We start from the raw sequence: 12606 nt of genomic DNA, 5'->3' as shown, positions 1-12606 counted from the left end.
AAAATGGGGAAAACAGGTGTCCTCAAAGCCAGAACATCTGAAGTGTTGAAGAAGGATTGAAAACCTGCAAACTGGGGAAAAAGCGTTTGTGTTATGTGTTGCAGGCCTGAAAAGCAAAACTAGATGCATATTAACAAATACCGTAAGTGAGATGGTAACTGAAATATCTTGGGTCCATATTAACTGGGTTTCCATTTTCAGAAGATGTGGACAAGAAAAGGCGAAAAGAAACAGAAAAAAAGCTTGTGCACTCGCTTGAAATGATTTCCCAGCTTCTTCTGGTCTGAGCCAGCCTCACAGTTATAATATGTCCCACATTCCCAGAGATTAAACCTGTTCTTTAAGAGAGCTCTCCATTTTGATCCCATGGATGTCTACGGTCAACCACAACCGTTTTCCCTTTTTTCCCCTCCTTGTTTCTAGTTGGGACAACTCCATTTTTCTCTGGAATTACTATCACTAGTTCTGTAGCCTATGCTAGAGGACGACTAGTTTCTGCAAACACGTCAGGTTGATTTATTGGTTATCGAGTCTTCTTAGCTTGGCTTGCAAATGGAAACCTAGCTGCTCTCTGTCATGAGCAACTGCTGATTAAAAGAAATAAGGCGCTGCCCCCCATTATCATGGCGTCCCACGTTTTTCTGATTTGGGGTTGTATATCCATACAGCTGATCACAAAGACGTTGATATCCTTGAGGACATGCACAGGCATGCACATGTGCACACACACACACAAACTTGTAGATTGTTTCCCCCATCAGAGGATTGGTAGGGCCCAACAGTTCCGGAAGGATTTTTGACCAAGGTTTTCTCTCATCCCAAACGCTTTGCCACACCTACTATTGCCACGCCACTTTTTATCAGGTCCCTTACAGTTTACTTTAATAATAATTAAATAAGTAATGATAATTTGCTACGGAACCTCTCCTTTAACACATTGAACAAAGACAATCTTCAGTAAATCAAAGGCCCCTGATATCTCCCAAAGGTAATGATAATTACCTGATAAAATGGTGTTGGCTTATTTGTGACCTTAAACCCAAATCGGCGAACCCATCAGTCTATGCCTTCTTCAGTGTTGAGTCGGATTCATACCCATTAAGGAGTATGACTTCAGACGATGCACGCAGGCAACCTTTCTTCATTTACTGTAGCGTCAGGTTGATTTAATGTTCCAGAAAAAGGAACTAGTTTCAGAAAGAAAATGGTATGTGTGGCAATGTCTTTGTTCTTTGCCAGCCTCACTGACCTGGTCAAACACCCATTCCTCATCACAATTTTGACACTTGAAATCCATTTTTAGATGTAACCTCGGGTTTGGTGAAAGACCCAGCGGACGTCTTGGACAGGCAAAAATGCCTTGACGCTCTGGCTGCTCTGCGCCACGCTAAGTGGTTCCAGGTTCGGAACATCATTTTACTTTCTTATTGTAGCCTTATGAGATGCATCATTTGTTGAATAATTTATTTGTTTTTTGCACATTTGGTCTTTATTTTTTTCATTTAGAGGAAAACCTTTACTATTTGAAACAACATGTATATACACACACACACATACACATACATATGTGTATATATATATATATATATATATTATAGGCATTATAACTCTATTTCTAAGGATGCCACCCATTATAACAAGGATCTGATTGATATCAGTTTCATGTATTCATTGTAAATCTAATTTAATTATAATTTCTTTGGTAAAACAACACTATTAAAGAACTGGCATCCGTATATTTCTGATTGACATTTTGCAAGAACGACTTTATGCACATGAACTCCATAAGGCTGCACAATAACTAGCACAAAGTGCCTGTATTTCCAACGTTTATGTTGTTTTCAGTCTTTTTGTAGAATGGGGATTGAGAGAAAAGGGAGAATCTGAGTAGTTTCCTATGATCTTGCATGTTGAGCAAAATCTTGCGCAAAGTAGATCAGATTTCCTTGGCTCTTTCAGTCCCTACACTCTCCCCTCTGGTGGACTGTTACTTCTCAGTCCCTGTTTGTGAGATACCTTGATAAATACGGGGTCAGGGTTTAGAAGATGGCAAGAAAAGTCTATATTTCTTGTGCATCTTGCAAACTTTGAATCCCTTACTAACTGTGAGGTACAAGACTACTGGGAATGGCAGCTGATTGCAAAAGGTCATGGCTTTTTCACATCAAACTATACTTGAGCTTCCATTATGCACAGTAGTGTTTGGACCTCTATGATGAAAGTCATTCACTTGGTTGGTTCATCTCTTATCATTCCGGGTCAATCCATAAAACTAACTTTATTGCATCAAAAGGCTAGAGCCAATGGTCTTCAGTCCTGTGTGATCGTCATCCGAATCCTGAGAGACCTCTGTCAGCGAGTTCCTACGTGGTCATCTTTTCCTGGATGGGTAAGTATGCTGTTTGAACATGCTAATAACATGTTCAATATTCCTAACCTATACTAACTGGAGGGAATACAGTGCAATATTCAGATCTGTTTTCATTAGTGTAGAAAACTGAAAACAAGCAGTTTTAAAGGTGCATTTGGACCAACAGCATCCAGAACTTAGACGGCACCAGGCTTTTTTTCTTTCTTTTTTCCAAGGAACAGGGTAGATCAGGCAAAGTAAGACCTTTGAAATCTGTTTAACTCCTTATACCTTTGGTTAAAATGGTTGGGGACGAGGAAAGGAGCCACTAAAAACGATAGTTCCACTCTAACACTAGTTATTATGTGGCGGGGTATTGATAAGAATATATTGAGCCAACACCATGATCAATCTCTCTTATCATTCTAGTTCTTTAGCATGAAAGCAGGCCATTAAGACTGCTGCGTCGTCTGTAAGACCCACCATCCAGTCAAGTTAGAGACCATGTTTATGCTGGGATTTCAGCTATATCTACATATACTACCATATCCCAGAGAAGAGTTACCAGCAGCAAAAAGGCTCCACATGTTTCACACACTTCACGGCCTCCTACGTACTACAAGCTCAACCCTGCTGCAGCAACTTAGAGCGGGCGCTACCGTTCACAGAGCAGCAGCGCACAGGCAGATGCATTCCTGTCGCAAGGCACAGATCTTACTCTGATGGCTGTTTTGATTGCCAAGACAAGCAAAGTTTGTCTCTCGTCACAACTTGAGCTTTGAATGAGTTTTTCACTGTGAGCAAAAGGAATCTGTGGTATGTCGGTATGTGAAAGTGTGATTTTCTTTTCTTTTTTTCATGATGTTTTCTGGTTATTTTTTATGAGGAGAAAGCCAAATATCATTTTCAAATAGTTACTTAAAATCAATTCTAAGTGTGTACTAAGAAGTGATCTGTCTTTTTGAAGCGCAGAAGTAATCTTTCCTGTTCTCACTCTGTAGGCCATGGAGCTACTAGTTGAGAAGGCCATCAGTAGCGCCTCTGCTCCCCTCAGCCCTGGTGATGCACTGAGACGGGTCTTTGAATGTATATCTTCTGGGATTTTACTCTCTGGTAAGATAATGTGTTTTTTTGTTGTTTTTCCCTCATGTTGATTAGCTTCATAAACACTTAGCATTTTTGCTATCCTTCTTTCAAAGCAATTGCTTTATTATTAATGAGTTAAATGTGGCACAGTACTTAGCATTGAAACTCACTTTATTGTTCCCAACTAATCCTCTCTTTTGATAGTGCCCTCAAATCTTAGAATTTCTAATTCTTTCTATAGTTATCAGACAAGGACAGTAAGCTTAAAAACTAGGGCTGGGCAACAATTAAAATGTTTAGTCTGGGGCGGTCGGTGGCGTAGTGGGTTAAGCAGCCGCCCCATGTACAGAGGCTACAGTCCTCGCTGCAGCTGGCCCCGGTTCGACTCCCGCACCTAGCGGCCCTTTGCTGCGTGTCTTCCCCCTCTCTCTGCCCCCTGCTTCCTGTCTCTCTCACACTGTCCTATCATTAAAGGCATAAAAAGCCCCAAAAAATACTTAAAAAAAAAAAAAGTTTAATCTAATTAATCACATGATTTCCCTGATTAATCGCATTTGTACGCAAAATCCCAAAATGAATCCAAAAGTAGTGTGTAGCATTTAGTTTTATTTTAAATGTGCTGCCATATGAATGAACGTGCCATAACATTTGTTGTGCAAACACACTTTTAACATCAGCATTTTTATGTAGTTTTTATGTAGAGGCCTCGCTCCACTGTCTGTTTCCTTGCATGACTTGCTGGTATCAGTTGTGTGTTTTGCCTTTAAGTGATATTTTAGACTGGAACTACTACGGTGAAAAGACAATTCAACTTGGCAGTGTTTACAGATGACTTTGGTTCTGTCGACTCCACCGTCTGGAAGAACTTTAAAATGAAAATAGCCGAGTAAAAGTTCCATACCCTTCTCCATGTTTGGTGGATCCGCCGATTACTTTCTTTTCCGGTTACACAGCAGACAGCAACAGACTTTTACAAAATAAAAGCCTGAAAAAAATATTTAAAATAATAATAATTTAAAAAATAAATAAAAATAAAACCTGTGTCAATGCGCGATAAAATATTTATCGGCGTTAAATAATTAACGAGTTAAGTCGCCCAGCCCTATTACAAACATTTATGAAAGATGCTACCTGCACGGGGTGTAAAGTTTCACGGATACGAAGCAGAACCTGCTTTCACATTAAAGGTTGAATAATACTGATGTGCAAATCCCAGGCTTGATTTAAATGTATAAGTCAACATGGGCAACAAGAGCTAAATCTATGGGTAGCTGTCCATAGGTAAAAACATGTCAGATGACTGAGTCCAATTTAAATACTTCAAATTCTGGCATAACTAAACTGAAGGAGGAAGGCCTCTGCCTTGACAGGTTAGGCTTAAAGGAAAACTCCGGGGCATTTGAAGCGCAATCCCATTGCTAGAGGTTGTCAAATACTGATAGTAGGACACAAACAGGTGCAAATCTGCGCTCCCTGTGTGGAGATCGCGCTGTTCGCACAGCGTGTCATGCGAGGCTAATACGTGGTGGCTAAGGGGCAACTGCTAACCCTTCCACGTAAAACAACAACTTGCACACTGCAGAAACGTCACACCACTTTATAAACCATCCGACAATAAAGTCACAAGCCTTACCATCAAAACCAAATGCATGGTTCTCACATTACTGGCATGGGGACGTTACAAAACAACTTTATAAACAGCATGTAACTCACCGGTTAGTTGTACGCTCGCGCATGTGAAAGCCCAAAAGAGTCGATGGACGATAATCCCATATACAAAACAATTAATCTTCTCTAGAAAAACTGCGTTCAAGTATTTAAAACATTACAACAATATTACTGGGCATGTATTGTAATGTTTTAAATAAATTTAAGTTTGCGGCTGTTTGCAGCTACCATTTAAATCCAGTGAAACATCCAAATCTGAGGTGCTTTGGATTCTCCACTCAATTTAAAAAACATCTGTCATATATCAGTAGTAGTGATGTTAGCAGCATCCTGCAGGCCTTTTCTGTCAACAAGGAGGTGGAGGCCCAGAACATGCAAGAGGACACAACTGTCACACACAGGCTCATATGTGTGTTGCCATGCATGGGGGTGTCCCACAGGTTCCCCTCACCATGGCATCTGTAGGTGCTGCCGGGTCAGATCCTGCCAGATCCTTTCTGGATCAAGAGCGCAGGAATCCCAGAGCCAGAAAAGAAAGCTGGCTGAGCAGTCTCTAGAGGACCTAAAGAAAAGGAAGACGAGCTTGGAAGAGGTGTCCGTCTGTCTTGCCAGAGAGGCAGATACACTTGCAGAAGAAGCTGAGGGCAAGGCTGGCTCCAAGATGGCTCAGCTCCTCTCCAGGTCAAATGTACTGAGAAGGGCATCCAAAGGAAAACTGAGATTGGTGCTAAAAGGGATGAGCTCAGACATATGTAGGGTGAGGTTGTATATCCACATATATTAGTTTTCTGTTGGGAAGGTTGCTTGGGTTAAGAAAGTAACTGTTTTGATTATTTGTTTGAATACTGATTTAATTTAATATATATATTATTTAATAAAATGTATCTTCAATAACTAAACGGATAGAAATAAAAGGTTTTGAATTTCTGGGATCATTTGAATGTTTCTGGTCATGAGTCGTGTTGGTCTAAAATTTCATTCATAATGGCCTTAAAAGGTCTTTTTAAAATGTCTTAAATTGAACTTCCTGAAACCTGCAAGAACCCTGAGTGTCCCTGTTCCTTGGGATGGAGGTGCACTGCTGAGTCTGGACCTGAAGAGGTGGCTCTCCCATGCTGTGCCATGCACTTGAGGAGCTGTTGTTTGGTCTCTCCTACATGAGGTCTGCACACTCTTTGCTGCACTGCCCTGCATACATGACAGCACTCAGTTTGTGTTTGGGTGTTCTGTCCTTTGGGTGGAGCGGTCTCTGTCTGAGGGTGTTCTTGGGTTTGAAGTGCACTGGAATGGACATATGGAACATATGGACATATGGAACTACAGTATGTTTGCAGCTGTTCTTAGCTTCTCTAACGCTGTGGTTTGGTCCAGTTGTTTTTGCTGAGTTGACAAAGGCCCAGTTTGGATATCCACAGTTTTGAAGAGCTTTCTGAGTGCTGAAGTTCCTTTTGTTTTCCCTCGGCCTTGGTAGGTCCACTCTCAGCCCAGTGGTGTATAGTTCTGATGACAGCCAGTTTGTGTTCTAGTGGATGATGCGAGTCAAAAAGCCGGTACTGGTCAGTATGTGTGTGTTTCCTGTAAACTTGAGTGTTAAGACTTCCATCCTCTTCAATGTGCACAGCACACTCCAAAAAAGGCAGCTTGTGGTCTTTTGCGTCCTCCCTTGTGAACCTGATGTTGCTGTCCACCAAGTCGATGTGCTACGTGAAAGCCTCCACTCTTGAGTTTGGATTTTGACCCGGGTGACCTCCACATATCTGAACCAGTGGCTTGGTGCTGTTCCTTTGTATGTGCTCAGTGCTTTGCTTTCCACTTCGCCAATTTAAAGGTGAGACACAGTGGGGGACACTGGAGGTCTCCTGGCACAGCCGTGCTTCTGTCACATATGGACACATGGCCACAGGTATGGGGATGGAATCTAAATGGACAATGTTCATGACCTTCATTGAGGAGGTAGCTTTCAGGGGTTCAATTCAGTTTTTTTTATATGGCGCCAAATCACAACAAATGTCATCTCAAGGCACTTTCAATGATACAGTCCGATTCATTGTGCTCCTAATCAAGTCCAATTAATTAAATTCAAATTTGTCCAATTCATTCATACAGAGCCAATTCAAAAACAATGTCCTAGCTAAGGAAACCAACAGATTGCACTGAAACTTGTCTTCAGTCCAATCTCCCGTCCTGAGCGTGCCTGAGGCGACTGTGGAAAGGAACGACTCAGGAAGGGTGGCCATCCGCCTCCACCAGCTGGGTTTGAGAAGACAGAAAAGAGGGGGGGAAAAACACCGTAACACCATTCAAAGGATACCTGATTACAGTGTGTTCTGTAATCAATGAACTGCATGTTATTACTCTCTCTCTGCATCACTTGTCAGCTGTTCACTTAAGAAAATAAAACATTAGAATTATTCTCAGCAAGTGTTAAAGCTGCATATAGCTCATGTGCCCATCCTTCATTTGGAAAAGCTGATTGTACATCTGCCTGTTCTGTGGTAGCCTGCACAGAGCTGTGGAAGTATTCACAGGATTCTGAAGAAACTCTTGAATGCTTTAAGACCAAGGACTCCTCGTCTGTCCCCAGCCATGCACCTTCCACTTCCTTTTCATGTTTGCTCAATCTGAGTTGGGAAATAAAAGATTTTTTTTTTTGTTCAACAGGTGGACCAGGATTGTTGGATCCGTGTGAAAAGAAGCCTGTGGATACCCTAGCACATATGGGAGAGCAACAGAGAGAGGACATAACATCCAGTGCTCAGGTATGTGCTCTTGAATTCTATGTGAACGCACTCAGGCCTGATCACTTTTATTCAGCTTGACGTTTTCAGTGCAAAATCACAACAAATGTCATCTCAAGGCACTTGAAAGATGTCACGATTAGGTGCTGAGTCGACTCGCAAAAAGGACCCAAGAACTGTGGCTCAGCTTCTTCAGTCCAGCGTTGAACTGGACCAAGTTGTTCAAACAGTGGGATGAAAAGTGGCTGCTTTAGCTAACTCTGCTGGAACATTAGCCTCAGATAGTTTATCCACTGTCTTTAGCTAACTCTGCTGGAACATTAGCCTCAGAGTTTATTCACTGTCTTTAGCTAACTCTGCTGGAACATTAGCCTCAGAGTTTATTCACTGTCTTTAGCTAACTCTGCTGGAACATTAGCCTCAGAGTTTATCCACTGTATTTAGCTAACTGTGCTGGAACATTAGCCTCAGATAGAGTTTATCCACTGTCTTTAGCTAACTCTGCTGGAACATTAGCCTCAGATAGAGTTTATCCACTGTCTTTAGCTAACTGTGCTGGAACATTAGCCTCAGAGTTTATCCACTGTCTTTAGCTAACTCTGCTGGAACATTAGCCTCAGAGTTTATCCACTGTCTTTAGCTAACTGTGCTGGAACATTAGCCTCAGATAGAGTTTATCCTCTGAGGCTGCTGCTGGATGGAAGATGCTCCTCAGTGCAGCTGACAGCAGAACATTTCCACCTGAAGCTGGCTTCATCCGGCCAGCAGGGTGAATGGGAGTGGGCGGGGCTTAGCAGAGGAGGCGGAGTCAGTAGAGCTCACGTGTGAGCAGCACCTAGAAATGGCGGAGCGCCACCCACATGCCGCATTGTATTTTCATGACCTCCATGTTTGTTACTGTCTGAAATTCTACACAGCCCTGTGGTGGATGTATGACCTACCAATCATGCCAATGTAAAGCACGCATGGAGGTCTGTGGGCAGTCAGGCCTGACGTGTGAAATGGACGTACCTATTTAGGTCAAAACGGGAGTATAAATGAGCCTGAGGCTGAAGTCGTGTTCAGCGGCATAAGTGCACACAGGCACCTTATCGTCTCTCTTGAGGCTGCCTTTGCTTCCACTGAAAGTCTATTTAAATTGTGTTTTGCTCTTACAGTTTGCTCTGAGGCTCCTGGCATTCCGTCAGATCTTTAAGGTTCTGGGTATGGACCCCCTGCCGCAGATGAACCCTCGCTTCAACATCCGCAACAGCCGCAAACGTCGGCGTGACAACAGTGAAGGGACAGACAGCTTTGAAGGTGAAGGAAAAAAAGACAAGAAAGATTACGATAGTTTTTAAGATCTAATAATCTACATCCAAAATGTTCTAAAATGTTGTACGCCTGTGTACTGGCTCCTTTTTTCATTTTCTTTTGAAGCTAAAAACCAGTGTAGTTGCAGCCTAACTTGTTATGGTACAAACAGAGAAATGTTGGTTTTTGTGTTTTTAGTTGTAGACTTCCTAAAGCTGAGGCTGATGCTAGATGAAATAGTTCGCCCCTGGCATGTTTCCAGCAGAGAATCATTGAGGGTGGTGGTTCTCCTGTTCGTGCTGCACTCCTCTGAAGTGAGGCTTGCAGCATGTTAGATTGGATTCTGCCACCATCTCAGGTTGAGAGGGCATAAGATTAAAAAATGAAGCCAAGAATGTTTGTATTATTGATCAAAAGGAATAGCTTTGACAAGTGTCAATGCCTTCATTCACATGCATAGTTGCATCCCCGGTTATGTGTCGTACTTGTTACTGTTGTGAAGCAGTCAGGTGAACTGCAGTGTCTTTTTGTGAGCATGAATAGCTATGCTTATTGCAGGTGATGTTTATTGCTGTGGTCATGTTACGTTTTAGTGCTTAACGACACCTAAAAATAGCAACAGGGCATTGCACACTGGTTTAAAATCCTTTTAACTATTAATTCTTTGTAGATAGTTCAGTTTGAAGGGTCCACCCTGAATTGTGCTTTTGTCTTTCTTTTGCATACATACCTGAAAGTATTTGTCATCTATGAATAGAGAAAAATGCTTAAATTTAGATCTTTTTTTGTTGTCATTTCTTTTTAACTTTGTTTATAAATTTGTTTTTCTGGTGAAAATGGAACTTTCTTGGCTTGTTTTCCTTTTAATTTGTTAGATACTAAATTAAGTTCAATACTGGAAATAAGATCAGGAATGAGTATAGGAGGGTGGTAATGTTCTTGCCTTCAGCATAGGTCCTATTGTGAATGGTTGCTGTCTCTGCATTCTGCTCTCCACTTCCAGTAGTAAAATAAACACATTTTCAGATCAAAGAAATGTGCATCTTTTCGTCTGTCAGTCCCATTTTTTGTTCCAAAGCTGTGCACCCAAAACACCAGCAGACAGAATCCTCTTTTTCACAGGTTAACGTGTAATTTGACGACTAACTCAATTACTCTTCCATGGACAGGGGCGTGTCCTACAAAGCGGGACCTGTGACTTATTAAAGTAACTTCAGGTTACCACGGTCGCCTAGGTTTTCAGTGTCCTAAAGGTGGAGTCGCCCTGGCAACTGTTGCTGGAACCCTAAGCTGGTTCGGAACAAATCATGTTACACCTATTTTTAAAGCAAATTTAAAAAACACTTCCAGACAATTCCAAACCTTGGTCTTTCCTTCATCTCTTACAGCTCGTGACATTCTGAACCATTTTCCTTTCAATGAGAGAAATCCAAGTGAAAGAAAATGCTTATGTAAAATAGACTGCATGTTTAACAACTAAAATTCCTTTTTATTTAGTAAGAATAAGAAGAACAAAGAGTAATTATGAGGCATCAGGTGAGGTATTACCATGGACCAATATTACTTGTACCCATCTTAAGTGCCTGTGGTTGAACACATTTGATCACGATGATGTATAGATGGTGTGGTTATGTTGTAGAGCAGCATATGCGCCATTCTTCTTTTCAGAGCCAGACTTTACAAATGAGTTGCATAAAAATATCTGAATATGTAGCAACATGTATGTTTAATATAATAATCTGCATAGTTTCTGTGGTACTATATGACTACAGTAAACACGTTACACACTAAATTAGAATTCTCCACAGTAAAACATTGGGCAACATTCTTCTTTCCACTATTACCTCTTGGAGCTCCAGAGCAATCTGCAGCACACAACAAGCCTTCTTTATGAGTGTGTCCAGATTCTCTGAGTCACTGGCTGTGATGCTGTTGCCCCAGCGAAAGGCAAATTATGTTCCCTACCCAAAAACTACCAGCATATTACTCACGTGCCCTGTTGTGGACTGGCGTCCTGTCCAGGGTGTACCCTGCCTCTCGTCCAATCACAGCTGGGATGGGCTCCAGCCCCCCGCTACCCTGAGCTGGATTAAGCGGGTGTAGAAAATGGACGGATGGATTATCGACATCTGCTGCAATCAAAGGAGGACTTGGGCCTTCTCAAGAAGACGTGATTGTTGTCTTTCATACGCAATCAAAAAGAAAAGTTTTTTAAGCAAAAACAGATCTGAGAATAAAATGTTACGACTCCCAAGTAAAACAAATTTCTGATTAAACTTTGGATTGCAAAAGTTTTTTTGTCATTTTTTCTGTCAAATATCTTAATTGCAAAGAAGTTTTGCTGGCAATGTAAGCGTGCTGCTGAGAGGAATTGTCTTGGCGGGACCTAAGCTGAAGCAGGTGAGACGTGTCTGTTGGGCAGACTTGACTGAAGGCCGCATGGGAACAGCCACGGTGAGTTAGCGGAGGTCACAGAGACGAGTTAGCAAAAGGTCACAGAGACGAGTTAGCAGAGGTCACAGAGACGAGTTAGCGGAGGTCACAGGCGAGTTAGCGAAGGTCACAGAGACGAGTTAGCGGAGGTCACAAAGACGAGTTAGCGGAGGTCACGGAGGCGAGTTAGCGGAGGTCACAGAGACGAGTTAGCGGAGGTCACAGAGACGAGTTAGCGGAGGTCACAGGCGAGTTAGCGGAGGTCACAGAGACGAGTTAGCAAAAGGTCACAGAGACGAGTTAGCGGAGGTCACAGAGGCGAGTTAGCGGAGGTCACAGAGACGAGTTAGCGGAGGTCACAAAGACGAGTTAGCGGAGGTCACAGGCAAGTTAGCGGAGGTCACAGAGACGAGTTAGCAAAAGGTCACAGAGACGAGTTAGCAAAAGGTCACAGAGACGAGTTAAAGGAGGTCACAGAGACATCGCAGAGTGGGAGCGCAAGTATGTCTGTACAAATCCCTACCTTACTGCTGGAAAAAGTGTCTAACGTTGTTAAATATGTTAGCAAAACACAGATTTTGCCAGCCATAGCTGCTAACTCACTTCAGTTTCCTGGTCTTTTGCTCTTTACGAGGGCCATGAAATACATAACCGTACAAAAACAAGCCACCACATCCAGTCGAGCTGCGACAGACAGTTGGTTGCATATGCTGTCCAATGACAAACTATGGAGGACCAAAATATACAGAAATAAATAAATGTTTCAAACTGATGAATGTACCAACAAATGTTCTGTACTTTTATTTTGTTGTTTCCTTTATAATATTTCATATTTTGTTTTTCTTTGGTCACTTTTTTTTTTCTTTCATAGATTACACTATTACTTCCCCATTACATCTTGTCCCCTTGGTCCATTTGTTCCCATAGTTCTGTTTTTCTTTTTCCTGCTTGTCCATTCTTTTGTCGCCCACCACTTACATGATATATGTGGTGGTGAGAGTGGGAATCGAACTGCCAACCTTCCAGTTATTAGACAAC

At 42.0% G+C, this 12606-nt stretch overlaps 1 protein-coding gene across 2 annotated transcripts in view; it reads left to right on the top strand.

The window, feature by feature from the left end:
- zfr (zinc finger RNA binding protein) overlaps positions 1 to 10171 on the top strand; it is a 44711-nt gene extending 34540 nt beyond the window's left edge. Inside the window, exons 16-20 of one of the 2 annotated variants that reach the window (XM_075468141.1) lie at positions 1304 to 1401; positions 2294 to 2389; positions 3352 to 3463; positions 7766 to 7863; positions 9000 to 10171. In XM_075468141.1, coding sequence (XP_075324256.1) covers positions 1304 to 1401; positions 2294 to 2389; positions 3352 to 3463; positions 7766 to 7863; positions 9000 to 9182 — 587 coding nt within the window. In that variant the 3' untranslated portion in view covers positions 9183 to 10171. Of the gene's footprint in view, positions 1 to 1303; positions 1402 to 2293; positions 2390 to 3351; positions 3464 to 7765; positions 7864 to 8999 lie in introns of those variants that run through there. The other variant, XM_075468142.1, reaches the window with a different exon arrangement.
- The last annotated feature ends 2435 nt before the right edge of the window (positions 10172 to 12606 follow it).

Source organism: Odontesthes bonariensis, chromosome 6 (assembly GCF_027942865.1).
Source record: "Odontesthes bonariensis isolate fOdoBon6 chromosome 6, fOdoBon6.hap1, whole genome shotgun sequence".
NCBI classification, from domain to species: domain Eukaryota; kingdom Metazoa; phylum Chordata; class Actinopteri; order Atheriniformes; family Atherinopsidae; genus Odontesthes; species Odontesthes bonariensis.
The sequence above is the reverse complement of the archived record's forward strand: the minus strand, read 5'-3'. Positions and strand labels throughout refer to the sequence as shown.